Source organism: Camelus ferus, chromosome 23 (genome assembly GCF_009834535.1).
Source record: "Camelus ferus isolate YT-003-E chromosome 23, BCGSAC_Cfer_1.0, whole genome shotgun sequence".
Classification (NCBI taxonomy): domain Eukaryota; kingdom Metazoa; phylum Chordata; class Mammalia; order Artiodactyla; family Camelidae; genus Camelus; species Camelus ferus.
Window position 1 is genome coordinate 20046735 of NC_045718.1, and position 18126 is coordinate 20064860.

The 18126-nt window shown below is 44.0% G+C and overlaps 1 protein-coding gene across 16 annotated transcripts in view; it reads left to right on the forward strand.

Annotated features, from left to right (window-relative positions):
• The window catches only part of HHAT (hedgehog acyltransferase), a 282686-nt gene that overhangs the window by 216139 nt on the left and 48421 nt on the right, over positions 1-18126 (forward strand). For all 16 annotated transcript variants that reach the window (XR_004314459.1, XR_004314461.1, XR_004314463.1 and 13 more), the window contains one exon: positions 14839-14983. Coding sequence is in view for 12 of the 16 variants with exons in the window: in XM_032466401.1 (XP_032322292.1) it covers positions 14839-14983 (145 nt within the window). In the remaining 4 variants the exon portion in view is untranslated. The remainder of the gene's footprint in view (positions 1-14838; positions 14984-18126) is intronic.

Here is an 18126-nt window from a genome sequence, read left to right on the forward strand (position 1 = left end):
CCTCTAAAACATCTCACATTCCTCCCAACCACTAGAAATAAATGCTGCTTAAAAAAGTGTATCGAGCAGCTGCTGGCCTTGTTTGAGACGAGCTGGGTTGGAATCAAAGTACTTGTGTTTACCAACGTGTATTGAAACACACAGTTGAAGGTGGTTCTTGCTTTTTCCTCTGGTGTCAACCCTGTAATCCACCCAGTAGGCCAGAGTAGGTGTTGGATTGGCCACTGTGTATCCCCTGAAGGGTGACAGGACAGAGTATGATATAAAAGGTGCAGGACATCTGTCATGCCAGCTATGCAGCCATTGAAAGTGATGCTGTCAATATAATTTCACTGTGAGGAAAGATGCAAATGAAGAATAAAGATGACAAGTATAATAAAAATGCATTTTTCTTTAAAAAATACACAGGAAGAGGGGAGAGTATAGCTCAGTGGTAGAGTGCATGCTTAGCATGTAGGAGGTCCTGGGTTCAATCCCCAGTACCGCCTCTAAAAAAGTAAATAAATAAATAAACCTAATTACTTCCCGCCCCCTACAAAAAAAAAAAAATGCCAGAAGAGCGTATGGAAGGTTATATACTAAAATGGTGAAATGTTTCTGTGACTCCACACAACCTGTCTGTGGAATAACTTCTGAAAAATGGGTCCAAGAGAAGCGGAAATATTCACAAAAGCATTTTTTTTTTTACCACATTATCTCATGTGATTTTAATAGTAGCTTGGTAGGTGGTTATCATGACACCCGTTTTATAATGGGAGAAACTCAAACCCAGAAAGTTTAAGAAAATATATGTTCATGGTTCAAAAGTCAGATGCTGCCCCAAGATTTTACCTAGATACCTAAATGGAAGCGCAGCCTCCATCCCTCCTGCTCCGATGTTCTTATCCCGATCAGCAGCAGCTTTCAATTCTCTTAGTCGTTTCTGTCTTTCTAAAGTATATACTACTATTTATTCATTTGTGAATTCTAAATATGAGCTGCTTTCTACATGAGGTTTTAGCATCTTAGACCTACCCCTCACTTCTCCTCCTAATGTAGTGATACCTCTATTTTTTGTTAAATCAGAACTCAGTGTTTACATTATCATCACAGTGTTAAGTGTGGTTCCCTGCCAAACCAGTTAATGTACTGTAATTGCATTTCCTTTCTTAGTCAGCTGTTTCCCCTACTCAGATAAAAAATTGCCTTGCTTTTTTTGTTTGACTAATAGTTTACTGTCACCACTCTTTTTCCAACCCCCCTGCCCCCATAAAATTGGAAAATCAGTCAGAGTAGTATTTTATTTTCCACGTGGTCAGATGTATCTGGTAATCTGTCAGCTCTCTTCTTTACCTGGAGAATCTCTCTTGAAGTCCTTCCATCCTCCCTTCCATCTGGATCATTTCTCTTCAGATCTGCTGTAGGACTGTTGTCCTGATACATCCCCTCTCCTCTCTCTCATGCTGAATCCCTGTGTCTTGAACCCCAGATCTCCTTCTTGTTTTATCTCCTTCCCTTGATTTGCTGGAGCACATCCTTTAGAGCTTCCTTAGAAAAGGACCATGGGTAATACATTTTTTTTTGAGACCTAGTAGTTCCAAAATACTATCTTTATTCTACCCTCACATTTCATTATCTGAGCACTGAATGTTAGATTGAAAAGTAATCTGTCCCCCAAATTTTGAAGATGTTATTTGTCTTCTAGTTTTTAGCTTTACTGTTGAGAAATGCCATTTATTTCTTGATTCTTTGTAATCTGTTGAACTTAATGCCAATATTGTTGGTATTCTGAAATGTCAGTGTACCTGTTGTCCCTGAGTTTAGAATCTCCCTGATGCCATTTATTCATGAAAAAAAAAAACCATCATGGGAGTGGAGAAAGGGATCTTTATGTTCATGGTCTATACAATTATTACCTGGGGTTTTAACCAGTCTCTTTGCTCTTTTTTCCTTGTGGTTTGCCATTTCCATCTGTATATGTGGTGTCTCTAACACCTGGACCTTCTGGGGATCTGGTGCATGAATGACTTTATTTTTGGCATCTTATTCAGGTATCTCAGCTCTACTGATTCCTCCATCTGCTTTCTCTCTTAGAAAAATGCTTTGACTTTACTCCCTTGCTATCCACTTCTCTTTCACTCCTTGTCTGTGGATTTATATGTTTCCAAATGTTTACTTTTCATTTTAATGGGGTTTGTGAAGGGAGCAGCGATGTCTCATCTACTGTGTTTAACTGGATGTCACTAGCAGAGTTTTCTGTGCTATCATGTGGTGAGTCATTTCAGAATGCTGTACCTGTTTGTCAGTTTGAGATTTTTAAATATCAAGTTCACTTTAAAAGCAGGCCCTGCCCTAGGCTGTTGCTTTTGTGTTGGAACAGGATATAGCTGAGGCCGTAGCTGTCACGTCCGGGGCTTATTTAATAGTCCCAAGGGACCTCAGTGCTGCCTGGAGAGGGGCCCCCAGTACCGTGAGTAAACATGACTTGGGTGATGGGCATCTGGGTTACATCATCCCACCTCTGTGCCTTGGCTGTTTAGACTCAGGGGAGGTGGCCAGGGTCTAAGGTCATTCAGTGGAAAGATTCCTAGATTTCCTTTTTAAAATTCTTTTTAATTTAGAAAGTCAGTCATGATCATATGATCTTGGGGGGGGGGGTAATACAGATAGGGCTCAAGTCCTCTAAGATACCCATCACTCCAAGCAGACACACCTTGTTCACTCTCTTCCCATGAAAGGTGGCTATTGCCATCAGCTTGCTGTGCAGCCTGCCACACCTTTCCTACTTTGTGTGTGTGTGATTTAGAAACATAAAAATATTCTACAATTTCCACTTTTTTCCTCCTCATGGTATGTTTTGAAGATGTTTCTATATTACTGTTATGTAGGTCTGCATAATTGGACAAAATATGAATATATCATAATTTATTTAGCCATTATTCTGTTGTTGAAAATTTGGGTTCCTTCTGATTTGTTGCTTTTGCAAACGCAGCAGCAGTGACAATGCCTGTTTGTGCCTCCTTGTACACATACGTGTTTCTTTAGGGCAGACACCAAGAATAGAATGGAGCAGGAGTTGGCAAACTCTGCATTTGATTGTCTGATTGTGCTGACTGAGTCCTTTGGTGCAGTTTTGAATGATAGAGAAAAAATATTTCTTTCTTGAAGCTAGTGGGAATATTTTCTCTGGGTTTTTGACGTATCTTCTTCATCAACTCAATCAAAGAAGCTTCCTTTATTGGTATCTGTTGAATGATCATATGATTATTATCCTTTAATGATTTAATCTCACAAGTTACATGGATTTCTAGTGTTTTTAGTGTTAAACCATCCTTCCATTCCGGGGATAAATCTTACTCAACTGAGAGTATTCTTTCCATTATTCCTGTGTTTGATTTGCAGCTGTTTAATTTAGATTTTTTTAAGGCAGTATGTAGAACAAAAATTGGCTTCTGGTTTCCTTTTCTTGTTCTGACTTTTTAGGACTTTGGTATCAGAGTTATGCTGGTATCATCAAATGAGTGAAAGCTTCCCCTGGTTTTGTTACTCGTTGAATCAGTTCCTATGAGACAGGAATTATCTGTTCCTTGACTATTTGGTAGAACTTGCTCATTAAGAACATCTGGGCAGTTTTTCTTTGAGCATAGAGCTTTGACTGCTATTTCAGTTCTTCTGAGATTATGCCTTTTTCAGGCTTCCTCCTCTTTCTATGAGAATTTTAGGTAATTTATATTTTCTAGATAATTTATCTTTTTAAATCTAGCTTTCCCAATATATTGCTATATAATCAATCTCCAAAGATTCTGAAATCTGCTGCACATTATTTCCTCTTGTCAATCGCATTTCTTAATTGATCATACCTGCCGAAGTTTATCCATTTTTATTGTTCCTGCAGTTAAAACTTTTAGTTTAAATGAATGAAATTTAAAATAACCTAATGCTGTGTTAATTTTTGCTAATTACTTTTGTTACTGTTTTCTTATTTTATTGCATTGTTGGTGAGCATAGCCTTCGTGGTAAATTTTTAGAATGTAATTTATATTCCTTCCCTGGCTTAGTATATGTTCCATTTGATTACGGACAACGTATATATGAAAATTGCACGTATTTACTGTTTGGCATATCTGTCTGTTAGACAAGACCAAGTAATTCTTTCATTGTGATAAAACATAGTATCAGAAAATTTACCAGTTTCACCATTTTTAGGTGTAAAATTCAGAGGCATTAAATACATTCACATTGTCGTACAACCATCAATCTCTAGAATGTTTGTATCATCCCAAATTGAAACTTTGTACCTATTAAGCAATGACTAATAATCATCTCTTCCCCTAATCCCTGGCAACCACTATTTTACCTTCTTTTTCTATGAGTTTGACTCTTCCAGGTACCACATATAAGTGGAATCATGCCGTATATGTCTTTTTGTGTCTGACTTACAACAGCATAGTGTCTTCATGATTCATCCAGGTTATAGTATCTGTCAGAATTTCCTTCCTTTTTAAGGCTGAGTAATATTCTACATATAGACCACAATTTGTTCATACATTTATCCATCGATGGGCGTTTCAGTGGTTTCTATCTTTTGTCTATTGTGAATCATGCTGCTATGGACATTAGTTTACAAATATCTGTTCTGTCCCTGTTTTCATTTATTTTGAACATATACCTAGAAGTGGATTGCTGGATCATATGATAATTTAAAAAAAAATTTTAAGGAGCTGCCATCCTGTTTACCACAATGGCTACACCTTTGTGCTTTCTCACTAGCAGCGCATAAGGGTTCAGTTTCTCCACATCCTTGTCAACACTTACTTTGTTTTTTTATTTTAGCCATCTTAGTAGGTGTGAAGGTGTGGTTCTTGTGACTCATTGTGGTTGTGATTTGCATTTCCTTAATGAATAGTAATACTGAGCATCTTTTCATGTGCTTGCTGCCCATTTGTATATATCCTTTGGATAAATATCTATTCAAGTCCTTTACCCATTTTTGAATTGGTTTTTGTTGTTGTTGAGTTGTAGGAGTTCCTTATATGTTCTGGATATTAATCCCTTATTGAGATGTGATTGTAAATATTTTTTATTTACATCTCATTCTATGGGTTGCCTTTTCACTCTGTTGATTGTGTCCTTTGAGGCACAAAAGTTTTTTATTCTGGTGAAGTGCAGTTGATCTATTTTTACTTTCATTGCCTGTGCTTTTGGCGCCTATCCAGGAGGACTGATAGAACAAGTTGCTTTCTCCTGCTGCCGTTAAGAGTCTCTCCTTTAATTTTTCAGTGTATTTATAATGTGTCTTTGTGTGGGTCTCTTTAGATTTATCTGTTTGGGACTGTTTGCACTTCCGAGATCTAGATATGTGTTTCTTTCCCCAGGTTGGGGAAGTTTTTAGCCATTATTTCTTTGCATCAGCACTCTTTACTCTCTTTTCCTGCTGGGGCCCCATGATATGTATATTGGTCTGCTTGATGGCGTCTAAAAGTCCCTTAAGCTACCTTCACTCATTTTTATTCTTTTTTTTCCCCCTTCTCTGACTGGATGAATTCCACTGCCCTGTCTTTGAGTTAGCTGATCTTTTCTTCCACTTGATCTAGTCTGTTGTTGAACTGTTGAATCCCTCCATTGAATTTTTTAGTTCAGTTATTCTTCAGCTCTGTGATTTGTTTGACACTTTAAAAATATTTTTTAATCTCTTTGTTGAAGTTCTCACTTTGTTCATCCATTGCCCTCCCAACCTTGGCAAGCATCTCTAAGGGCATCATGTTGAACTCTCTACCAGGTAAATCACTCGTCTCCATTTCATTAAGATCTGTTTCTGGAGGTTTTTCTCGTTCTTTTGTTTGGAATATATTCCTCTGTTTCTTCATTTTCCTTAATTCTCTGTGTTGGTTTCTGTGCATGCGACAAGACTGTCTCTTCCAGTCCTGACAGTGTGGTTTTGTGTAGAAGAGGAACCTCATCAGTCAGCCTGACCTGACCTCCTACTTGTCTCTCAAAACTTTCTGACTGTCGAAGCTAACTTCTTCATTCTCAGTGGCTCCCAGTATTTGAGGGTGTGCCAAGACCTATCAGTGTTTAATAGGGTAGGACTGCAGACAGCACCTTGATGCAGGCTGATTAGAATCGGACCCTCAGGCAGCAGCTGGGATAGTGTTCAGCTAAGCTCCTTCCAGGGAGAAACAGAAAGAAAGATGCTTTTGCCCATTCTCTCTGTGCTGGGCCTCAGTGCATGGACAGGGATGTGCTCCTATGCCCATTAAGGATTGCTTCTTTGTTTTCTGTAGTCCTGTGGATAGTCCTGTGGGACTCATGACTTGAAGCCCCATTAGCTATCAGAGCCAGGCCATTCAGATTACTATCCCTCAGCCGCAAAAGCTGAAATGCAGGTGTGTCTACAAACTTCCTCCAGAAAGATACTAGTGACTTGGAGTGGACTGGAAGGAAGAGGTATGGGAAACATCTACCAGCTTCCCTGGTGTTCTGGGAGGATCAGAGCCGGCCACTAGATTCATACCAAGTTGGAAGCCTGACATTCAGGCTGCAGCTTTAAAATTATGTTAATAGACCTCTTTCAGGCAAAAGCTGAAGGTAGGCAATTTTCCTGCTTTCCCTGCCCTGAGCCCTTGTGGGGATAGCTGTGGCCAGAGCTCAGGTGCCAGTTAGGAACTGCTTCTTTGTTTGCTAGTCTTGTGGGTCTTATGGAAGCAAGTACCACTGTTTTTCAGAACTAAGTGTTTGCGGTGGGGGGGTGGGGACTGTACCCTGCAGTGGGAGTCTTGAAAATTGGAATGTTCAATATTGAGTTTGCCCCCTTTGATCCTCAGGAAGAAGCTGGGATTCAGGGATTCCTTCTTCCTGGTGTGGTGCTTATGCTGGGGTGGGATTTATGGTGAGTGTGTTTCTCAGCCTTGCCTACTCGTTTTTATGTAGCTCTTTTCTCATTCATCTGATGTATAGGAGTCACTCAGCCAGTTTCTGGATTTCCTTCACGGGGAATTGCTCCTTGTGTCGCTTGTACATTCAGTGCCTCCATGGTTGGAGAGGAGTTCACCTCTTATGTCACCATCTTGATTGACTTTCCTCTTCTTTTCCAAGATTGTTTTGGGCATTCAGGGGTTCCTTGAGATACCATATTAACTTTAGGATGAATTTTTTTATCTTTGCAAAAAAAAAAAAACTTTGGGATTTTGACAGGGATTTCATTGACTCTATAGATAGCTTTGGGTGGTAATGTCATCTTAGCAATATTAAGTATTCCAGTCCATGAATATCTACAGCGTTTTGTGGTTTTCAGTGTACAAGTATTTTGCCTCCTTCGTTAAGTTTATTCCTAAGTATTTTATTCTTTTTGATATGATTGTTAATGGAATTGTTAATTCCCTTTTCATATTGTTCAGTGTTAATGCACAGAAACACGACTGATTTTTGCATGTTAATTCAGCACAGTTGCAGTATATAAAATTAGTTGTAACTTTTTTGTAGAATCTTCAGTGCTTTCTACATACGAGATCATGTCATTTATGAACAGAGATAATTTTTCATCCTTTTCAGTTTGGATGCTAGGCCTGTTAATTTTCACTCAGCACTTTTGTATTCTTACTTATGGTCTGTTAGATGTCATTTTCTAAGGAGATTTACTAAACCTCCTACTGTAATTGTGAATTCCAGTTACTTTTTAAAATCCCAGTGTCATTCTAAGTCATGTTATTCTTGAAAATACTGAACTCCTGAAATTGACACTTGGTGATTATCTGTCGACTATTGCTACAAGAACACATACATGAAATATTTGTTGAAAAAAACACTTCTTGGAAACTCTACTTGTATCTGACACTGAAGAGACAAATTTCTTGAAGATTCCAGTCTCAAGGAGGGGGCACTCACTGTTACACAGACTTGAAGTTGTATACTGTTGCAGGGAGTATGAGGACGTTGAGTTAGATAAACCTGTGTGCATCCCTGCTCTGTACCTACAGTGTATATGACCCAGGCCAGTTACTTAATGTCTGCTCTTCCACTTCTTCCTTTGTAAAATGGGAATAATTTACAGTATAGGTACAGCTCCTCACGTAGTGAATTTTTTTACATTAAAAACGGTAGTTATTTAAGATATATAGATTGATGCTATCTGTCTCATAGGTCATAGAAACAGAAAATAGGTGACCACGTCTGCCAGGTGTAGGGTGGCCTATATTTATGAAGTACCGTCTGTGAGCGAGGTAGATGGGGAGCCTGTGCCTGCTCTGGGCAGCACAGTTCGAAGATGGAAAGCCAGAACAGGGGCCCCATTTGGGCTGGTCCAAAGCCGTTGCTCTCCTGAGCTGACACTGAACTGAAAGCTTGAAGAAAGAATAAGGAGGGCACATTCTAAGCAGAGAAAACAGCTTGTACAAAGGCACAGAGATGTAAAAGTGCATGCATGCTGTGTTAGGAGAGTAGTGAGCAGAGCTGTGTCATTGATAAAGAGTGGTAGTGTTACCGAGTCCAAACTCGTTCTGCTTGCTGCATGACATGCCATTAAATCGGGAGACGAGAGGATGGCAGGCTAATGTCTTGGAGAACCATCGTACGCCAGTCAGAATATAGGCTCTTTTTATACAAAAAAACAGGGGAGGGGGGTGTGGTTGGTTGTTGCAAACTTCTTGCTGCAGAAATTCTTTCTTCTTGCAGCCGTCCATGTGGACCAGGTCATGGTGTCCCTGTAAACCTCCAAAAACAAAGGTTATTCTCAACTTTGCAACTTGCCATCTCTATGTAAGTGCAGAAGAGCTAACATCCTTAAAGATCAGAGCCCGGAGAATAGGCTCTCCTGTATATTTGAGGCTAAAGGCAATGTTGTTTTACAAAAGGTGCAGAGCCAGCAAGACTAAGCCTAGAAAACGGCACAGTGGTCAAAACTAAAGGGACAGGTCCAATATGGAGTCAGATTTGTTCTCCTCTATTACAGTAGGAGTTAAGGCTGGAAAATTGAAATAGGCTCTGATTGCAGAATGCCTTCCCAGTTTGGATTTTAGTCTGTAATCAATCATGCTTTGCATGATGGAGGGACATAGTCAGTGTGCTTGATGAACTCAAAGGAGAGAGGCCAGAGTACAGCATTTCAGTTAAGAGGCTTCTGGAAAATCTAGAGCAGAGATGTGCAGCCTGGAGGTGGGCTCATGGTAGTGGAACAGTGAGAACATGGGGTGAGACAGTTGCACCGGCCATTCTGGAACTTTTAGCTGGACCCCAGGCACTTAAAATAATGGCTTAAGTATTCTGATTATACCAAGAGCCAGTTGTTTGCTTGGTTACTTGAAAGTCCTCTGGAGTTCTTTACTATGCTGCGTGGATTTGGATGCTAAGTTATGGCCTATGATGTTTTTAAACTAAGCTGGACACCTGAACAGTGGAGCAGGTAACTGTTGCATTTAAGCAAAACCAGCTTTGCCTTCATCACTATGGGTATCTGATTCTCTCTCAGGAGAATGCATTGCTTCGATCCCAGTAGCAAAGATTGGAAAAATTTAACTTCATTGACCAAGATACTTTTTGAAGCTCCATACACATACAAGAAGGAAAAGAGTGTTGCTTTCTCGAGTGCCTGCGTGTATTTATTTGGCTTGGATACAGGATGGGGATGGAAGAGTGAGGAAGTCAGGAGAGTCCCTAACTTATTTAGGACAGAGGGACAGATGTGAGATGATTATCAAGCGCACACAGAGTCTGCGTGGGCCTTGGGTGATACAGATTGAGGAATAGGCCGCCCCATCCTTCAGGCACTGACCATGCTGGTAGGAACAGGGGAGAGAGAGGGTAACTGGTAAAACAGACTCCTAAATGCAGATGATCCAAGTCCCTTAAGAAGGGAAGCGAGGGGAGCAGTGTCCTGGCAGGTTGGTGCAGGGATGGGACAGGGGCCGTGGAATGACCTTGGAGTTTGGGTCCTTCTGATCCTGAGTTTCACTCTGGCCACCATTCTCTGTCACAGGAGCTGTAACTGATTCTCTTGTTGTGTTTGGTCTCATCTCTCTGGCCTGTGGGGTGTGCACCCCTCGTTTGCTGTCCCTGGTCTGCCCCAGTCTCCGCATTACTATTTCCTTCTTCGTCCTCTCTTACCCTCTGGTTAGCATTTTTATTAGAAAATGAAACACTTCAGTGATTATTCGGAAGAACTGTGTCCAGCTGCTCAAACCTACCCAGTTTCTTTTTTTAGCTTCTCCCCTACTTAAAAATAAACAGCATCAGGTCCCACTTGCCAAGCCTTTGTCACCATCTCCAGCAGCCATTCCTCCGGCCCATCTGCTCCCCCAGATGCTCCGCCCGTCTCCTCCTCCTGTCTCGGCCCCATGTGCCGTCCCTCTGTGGACGAGTATGAGGCCCACGGAGCACAGCAGCCTGCTGCCCCACTGCACCATCTGCCTCTGCCCCCACGGACATTCTGAGCATCCCTTCTGACCCAGATTCCAAGGGCTGCACCCCCCTCCCAGGCCTCAGCTTGTGTGCCCAGCCGGTCCTTTGATTTCCAGGGACAGGATGTGGATGGGGAAAGATAGAGGCGTCGCCATGGAGATGTGAATAAACACACAGGCAGACACCTGGCAGCAGGAACTGCAGCCTTTTTATGGAAGTTTAGTTCAGCTGACTTTGTTTACGTCCCTTACCTTTGGAGGCAGTGCCTTAGAGGAAAGTTTAGAGCCGCCGCTAAACTGTCGTTATAACATTTCCGCCAGCCAGCTCTCGCTTTTTCCGTCAGAGACGTTGAGCTCACACAGAGGAATTAGAGGTTGGCCGGGCCTGCCCTTCTGGGTGTTCTGAGGGGCCTGAAGTGTGGGCTGTATTGACATGAATGTGGAGGGAGACTGCCCCAACCTGTCACGGAAGTCAGAGTCTGTGCGGGAGAGCTGGTCACCCAGAAGGGGCCAAAGGGATACCTTCTAAGCCTCTCTACCCCCCCCCCCTTTCTTCCTCTCTCCTCCGGGTTTCAGGCCGTAGGGGTGCGGAGGTTGGAACCGGTGGTACGTATTACCTGAACATGGCTGGGGGCACAGGAGGCTCGTCCTCATTCAAATTTGATGCCAGATGGAGGCAGGGGAGAGTGTGAGAGGGGTCTGGCACTGGGGTGCTGTAAGGGAGCCCTTTCCCTACCCTGGGATGCATTTTTCTGGGCCCCAGGGGTAAGGGAGCACATTTTTGGCATTGCTCCTAATGAGAGAGGAAGGGAGGTTCTGTGCCCCTTAGGCTGAGAGAGGTTAGCTCTGCAGTGAATGCAGAAAACATTTCTCCCTTTCTCAAGAGGGTGATATTGACATTCAGTGCAGGACAGTTGTGTCTCACACATTGCAGTATGTTTCTCATCATTGGCCCCTGCCCATCAAATGCCACAGTTCCCTCTTGGCAATTATGTTGTCTCTGGGACAACCAAAAATGTCCAGCAAATTCCCAAACCTCCCTGGGGGACAGTGCCACTCCCGGGTTTTTGCTGCCAGAATATTGGATTGCCACAGACTCGTCTGTCCTCTGGGAAGAGAGCGTGACCAGACCAGAGCTCTCTTCTATCCTGGTACGTTCATGTTAGTGAAAGCGAGCATCTTTGCCTTATCTGATCATGTTGGCCATCCTTATTTTCATACCTGATAATTCTTTCCCCCACTGCTTAGTTTATAATTCCTCAACCCAAATTTTCTTACCAAGAGGGTTTTCAAGCATCTAAGTCACGAGGACAGGTGACTGAGACGTGAGACTTGACCCTACACATGGGCCACATGGATCCTTGACGTGAAGGCCTGTGGGAGGGGTGCCTGTGATTGCAACAGGGCTTCAGAGGAGACGGTGCAGGAGAAACACAGGGTTTAAAGTGGGGACTTTGGCACTGTGGTCCTAGGGACTGTGAAAGTTGTATTTATTGATGGAGCTGCCTGGGCCAAGGGAATGTACCCTTCCAGCCTTCCCATACGGCCTTTTCCCTCCTGGGAACCCTGAGTATGGTACTTACCTCTACAGCTCCTGTAAGCCAATGACTCAGGCCAGATGGTTCCCAAGATAGAAGGAAGTCCCTGACCTTGAATCTGCTATCTTCTACAGTGTGTCCAGGGACTCTGAAGAGGAAAGATGAGTTGTAGCCTAGACTTACAGCCCCTTTGCTGTCAATTATTACCCTCCTGTAGACTTTCCAGACAGGTCCTCTTTTTGCTTCCTCCTGAGCCGTCATTCTGCCCTCCTACTGATTCACAGTGAAGAGATGCAATGCTCTGTCAAGTTTGCTGCTTGTTGGCGAGGCGAATTTTGTCAGTTCAGAGGGTTGGGCTATTAGTTAAAATTAGGTTTTTGGATTTTCTTTATCATCATCTATTTTGTCTTCCACCCACTCGCCCTGGGGGATAATCCAGAACTGCCTATGAGCGTCTTGATTTCTCTTATTGATTTCAACAGCCTGCGCCTTTAACCTTCTTGCTTATTTTTTAAAAAATAAATTAACTATTTCTAAAGAACGAATTGTAGTCAGTCAATTTCAGATTTTAGATGTCTTCCCTCCTGTCTCTGAGATCAGAGGCTCTTTCGTAATTACTATTATTTTGACTCTTTTTCCCCTAAGCAGAAATAGGAATTTGTTGAATCACATAGCTGGGAGAGATACTGGGGTAATCAAAGAATCAAAGGAAGAGCCGTAGGAACCAGGGCCCCGGTGCTAGAAGGCAGATCCCCGTGCCTCCAGCGCTCTATCTCCCCTGCACCTCCTCCCTTGCTCTGCCCTTGCCCCTCAGCTCTGCCTCCCACCAGAGCCTGACCCTCGGCCCTGTTCCAGGTAACCCAGTACCGCAGCCCTGCTTAGCAACCCAATGCAGGGACTGTTTTCCTTTCTCATTATCTGTTGATTATTTAATCATTGTAAACATTTCCCATAAAAGGAGAACCACTTCGAGCTTTGACCAAGCAATGTGTGCTTTTTTGTAATTGACATTAAAAAGGGAGAGATCAGTGGGGCCTTTGAATTCCCCTAAGAAGTTACAAGGTTGGGGAGAAGTGGTGGGGATAGAACCAGAGTGGCGGAATGTCTGACTCCTCAGGCCCCTTAGAAATCAAACGTGTTGTCTCCTGTCCCTGGAGAGAATTTTTGGGGCACATTCATACCAATTAGAACATTTCGTATTCTCTTGATTTATTATTCTGGGTCCCACCGTCCCTTCCCTGCTTCCTCTCACCCCCACCTCTTCAGTCACTGCTAACTGAGTCAGTAATGCTCACAAAGTATCTTCCTCTGTTGTAAAATGCAGAAACTGGCAGATTAATGTCTCCTTATTCTCAGAGGTGACAAGTCCTGAAGTACAAGCCTGCTTCATCCCCACTTCTCTTGTGTCACTGGTTTTTATGCAGTGTAGTTATCTCTTCTCTGGTCTTGTTTGACAGCATCCCCTGTCCATGTTTGTGGCCTCTTAGAGGAAGGCAGAGAGACTAAAGGTCATCTTGTCTGGTGGCCTCTAACCAGGGACATGTTGGCATCACCTGGGAGCTTTCCAAAACAGTCATGTCCAGGCAGACAAGTTAATGCCTGCTACACAGCTTTTTCATGAGAAAGCCACACTCCCACATACAGTGGCAGTAAAGCCATGCTCCAAAGTGATGCTGGAGGAGAGAGCCTTGGATGGGAAGTTCTACGGTAGCAGGTATATCTGAGCATAGAGAACACACCTGGGACTGGCAGGCGAGAAGAGGAGAGGGGGTCAGGAAGTCACTTCTCTGGATTTTCAAAAGACACTGACCAAGGCGTACAGAGTAGCCACAGATGATCCACAGTGGGGTCGCCAGAAATGAGTACATCTCCTCCTGGATACTCACCCTCTAGCTTAGTCCTTTTTAGCCCATTATGAATTTGGGTAATTCAGAATTCTGTCTGTAACTGGAGCACAGCTGAAATCAAGATGCAGGTGGCCCTGGAAACATGGAGGTTTCAGGAAGATAATCAGGAAGGATCTCTAGACCCTCAGCTCCCTCTCTTTTCTGTGTCTTTGGATTTGGCTGAGGTGTTTGTCAGAAACCCTGGGCCCCCTGTGTCTGGCTCACATTCTGAATACGCTGTCCCCAAGGACAATCCCTGTCCCTGTGCTTCTGGAACTCACTCCAGGCACAGCTCTGTGATCTCACTCGGCAGGGTAGCAGAATGATCAATGGTGAGAAAGAAGGGCTTGATTTCCCTTGTGAAATCCCAGAGAAAATATTAAAAGGTCAGGAAGAAGTGTAATGAAAACCTGGGATGCATGAGCAGAATTTTTTGTCATCACTGCTGGAAAACATCCCTCCTGTTCCTGGTATTTCAGGTGCTGTGATAAGCCACCACTCTCTGATGCTGTCAGTGGGGCAGGTACCCTGAGCTCTCATTCCAGGAATGGAGTTGGCTTGTCTGGATTCTCCTGCACTCTTTTAATGGGATTGCTCCTGACAGTGGGTCAGATTTATGCGATGGCTTCCCACGGTCGAGCTCACTGGCCCAGCACATCGCCCTGATCTCGACCTCATTACGTGGAGTTGTGTTTGTCATCATGCAGAGCAGTTTCAACAGTTCTTGTACCTGTAGATTTAAGAGCGGAAAGTGTGCGGAGACATTTCAGCTAAATCCTCACTAGGTTCAGGGTTTGTGTTATACTCGTCAGAGGGGAAGCCCATTTTGGCAGTCGAAGTAGCACGTTGGGAGTGTATCACTTCTTTCCTTAGAACAGAATGAGCATCTTGCAGGAATAGAAGTTCTGAGAGTTGTTTAAATAGCAGCCGACCTCAGGCTCTAGGGGGAGGCATCCTGAGCTGGTAACAGAGACAGGCTGTGTGACGTCTCCGCCCTCTCTTTTCCACTCATGTGATGAGGTTCCTCCTTGCCTTTTCCCACAGGCCCAGCTCCTCTCCCCGCCAGCTCGCCGCCGATTCCACGCTGCCCTGGCGTCTTGTTCCACCTCCATGCTGATCCTGTCCAACCTGGTGTTTCTTGGAGGCAACCATGTTGGGAAAATCTACTGGACTAGGATCTTCATCCAAGGTAAGTTGCTGTCTTCAGCCAGTTTCTTGTTTTCCACATAACGAAGTTGGTGCCACGTATGGGACTGGGGGAGGCATTCATTACTCTGTGCATGGTGTGTGACCTATAAAAGTACCAGCCAGGAACCAGTTCCTGTGTTTAGCTGTGGCTTTAAGTGTTCCTTATTTGATGTATCTTTTACCTACCATATGTGACACCAAACACAAGATGCACTATCGCAACCCTCCCAGATTCTACCGCTCCCTTCTACTAAGCTACCGCTCCAATTTTTTTATTTTTCCTAATCTTCCCTACCGTCTGTAGATCAGGCTTCATTACACTGCAGTGTCTAACCTTGTGCCCTTTGTGACTCTGAAAGTCCTACCAGGAGAATGTCCTGGGAGCCCCGCTGTGCCCTCCTGCTGCTGTGGGCACGGCGCCTGGTTTGCCACACCTCTTTGTTGTGGATGTTTCTGTCTGAACAGTTTTGCTAGCACCGGCAGCCAACCTGATGTTTAACGTACATGTATTTAATGTTGCGTATGTCTCCATGTCCATAGCAGAGTCATGCCCGCGGCGGGTAAAATGCTAGTTGGTGGGAATTATTGCGAAAACCTTGCATTATTAATTGATCATCACTTATTTATGGCCACCGCTTCCTTTGGGCTGGAACTCAGAGTTACATCTCATCCTTTAAATTCAACATCTTGTAACCTGTAATGAAAAAAATTTATGAAAATGAATATATGTATGTATATGCATGACTGGGGCATTATGCTGTACCCCAGAAATTGACACATTGTAACTGACTGTACTTTAATTAAAAAAAAAAAAAGTCTTGGGAGGATGGGAACTACTCACAGAACACATTACTCAGCCAATTCACTGCTCACAGCCAAGGTCCCCTGTTCTGTTGCCCTGGCCAGTGATGCAGTTTTGTGCTTTTTGGTTTGGGAAGTTTGGCCACGTGGTGATGACATGACTTGGTGTGGTTGGGCTATTGTCTCCACAAAATCTGGGTCCCCGACCAGCCAGCGATACTTTCGCTGCTGTTCTTTTCACACCAGAAATAACCTCAACACAGCTGCATGATCCCAGGGGGCCAGGTCACTAATCTAAACTGTGGCAGGCTTGAGTGAGCCAGGCTCAAAGGGACCATGAGACAGCCCTGCTCTGCTTTCAGCTCGTCACTCCACTACCCCTTTGATCTTGCTCTCTGAGAAATGTTTTAGCTGATGGTTCCTGAAAAGATCTGGTACTTTTTAAGTGGAAGCTGTCCTTTAATAAAGATGGGTGGTAGTGGGGTGCAGAGGAGTTAGAGATAAAAAAAAAACCCCTCCTTGAGGTGAGCGACAGCATTATGTACTTTTCTTGCCTCCTCCCACAGTGCCTTGCATAGCGCAGAGAACACAGTGACTCAGGAAAATGCTGACTAGGGGTTTGGCTGGTCACCTGAGCAAGGAGGCTCTAATCTTGACTTCAGCAAATAAACATACAAGGTGTTTGCTACTTGCAAGGCACTGAGCACAAGGATGGAAACAGAAGCAGACACAAATGTGGGCACCAAACATGCAAACAGAAAGCGGTCAATAATTTCAGATAAGTTCTATGCCAAGTGCATGAGGAATTGCTTGAGGTCAGAGGATGGAGGGCTGACCTTCCCGTGGAAGCTGGACTTCACAGAGGAGGTGATATTTGAATTGGAGTTCTGAGCAATAGGTAGGAACTTGCCAGGTAAAGGAGGCTGGTGTATGGAGCATAATGAACACTAGCTGCTATGTCAGGTGATCCCCAGCTCTCAGTAATTTTTCCCCGTAGAAGTTTATTCCTCTCACATTTCAGTGAGGGTCCAGTGGCTTTTTCTAAGCAGTGACTCCAGGACCTCAAATGTTTCTGTTTTGAGCCTTCACTGTCTTGTCCTGGCCTCAGGGAGAAGAGACTAAGAGGGGAGGCACACCAGGTACTAAATACCCCCACCAGAAGTGACACTTGGCATTTCTGCTCACATCCCATTGGCCAGAACTAGTCATGAGACCACCCCAAGTGCAGTGCAGGGAGATGTGGGGAAGTGCCCAGGTATATGGTGCAGCAGAAGAGGGCGTGTGAGGCAGCCAGCTGGAGGTGCCCGAGAGGCAGGTAAAGATGTGAGTCAGTATGGTTACCAAAGGGGAAAGGGCCGGGGGAGGGATAAATTAGGAGTTTGGGATGAAGAGATACACACTACTACATATAAAATAGATAAACAACAAGGACCTACTGTACAGTACAGAGACCTGTACTCAATATCTTATAATAACCTATAATGGAAAAGAATCATATATATATATTATATATATATATTTAATAATTAATAATATATGGCTTTATTAGTTCTCAGGGAGCCTTTTCCCAGCATCACTGATATCTCTAGAGGTCATGAGTAGCCTGGAGGGTTTGCCTTCAGGTCAGTATCTCCCTGTCTCCAGTTCACTGAATTTAGACATGTGTATATACCTGGGTCACTTTGCTATACACTTGAAACCAACACAATGCTGTAAACCAGCTATACTTCAATACAAATGTGAGTTGGTGTTGGGAAGGAGGGCGGGACTAAATGATGGTGATGTGGTCGACAGGGCATGAAGGTAGTGGGTGAGGCCATGAGAGGGAAGGCAGTTAGCCCAGAAGCACGCACAGGGTGAGAAGGGAACAGGGTGGGAGGTGGAACTAGGGATGCAGGCATTTAAAGGGCCAGAGAAAAGGCAGCAGCTATAAGATGTTCTTTCTGCTTCTCAGAGGCCTGAGATGAAGATCAAAGCAGGATTTGTCTTGCACGCTGTGGAGCTAATAACGTCAGGCACACAGGGGAGGGGGGAGTAAGCATCGGGGCTCTGAAAAGTCTGGTCTGTTTCTGCTATGTGGGTCCTACTATGGTCTACGATTGGACACAGACTGTGTCCTGCCTGGAACCAGGTGCTGGTTCCCAGGGGGAGTGATTGAATGTGGAGGGCTCTGGAATTGGTCTCCCTGGGTTCTGAGGCCAGGGAAGCTCAGCTTAGAGGGCATTTTCTATGTCAGAGATTCTTCACATCAGCCTGGTCCCATCTCAGCTGGTCTGTCTCATGGGTCCCCCGAGTCACGGAAGGTCTCCTGAGGTTTTGGCAGTCGCCCCGTTTGTCCCCTGC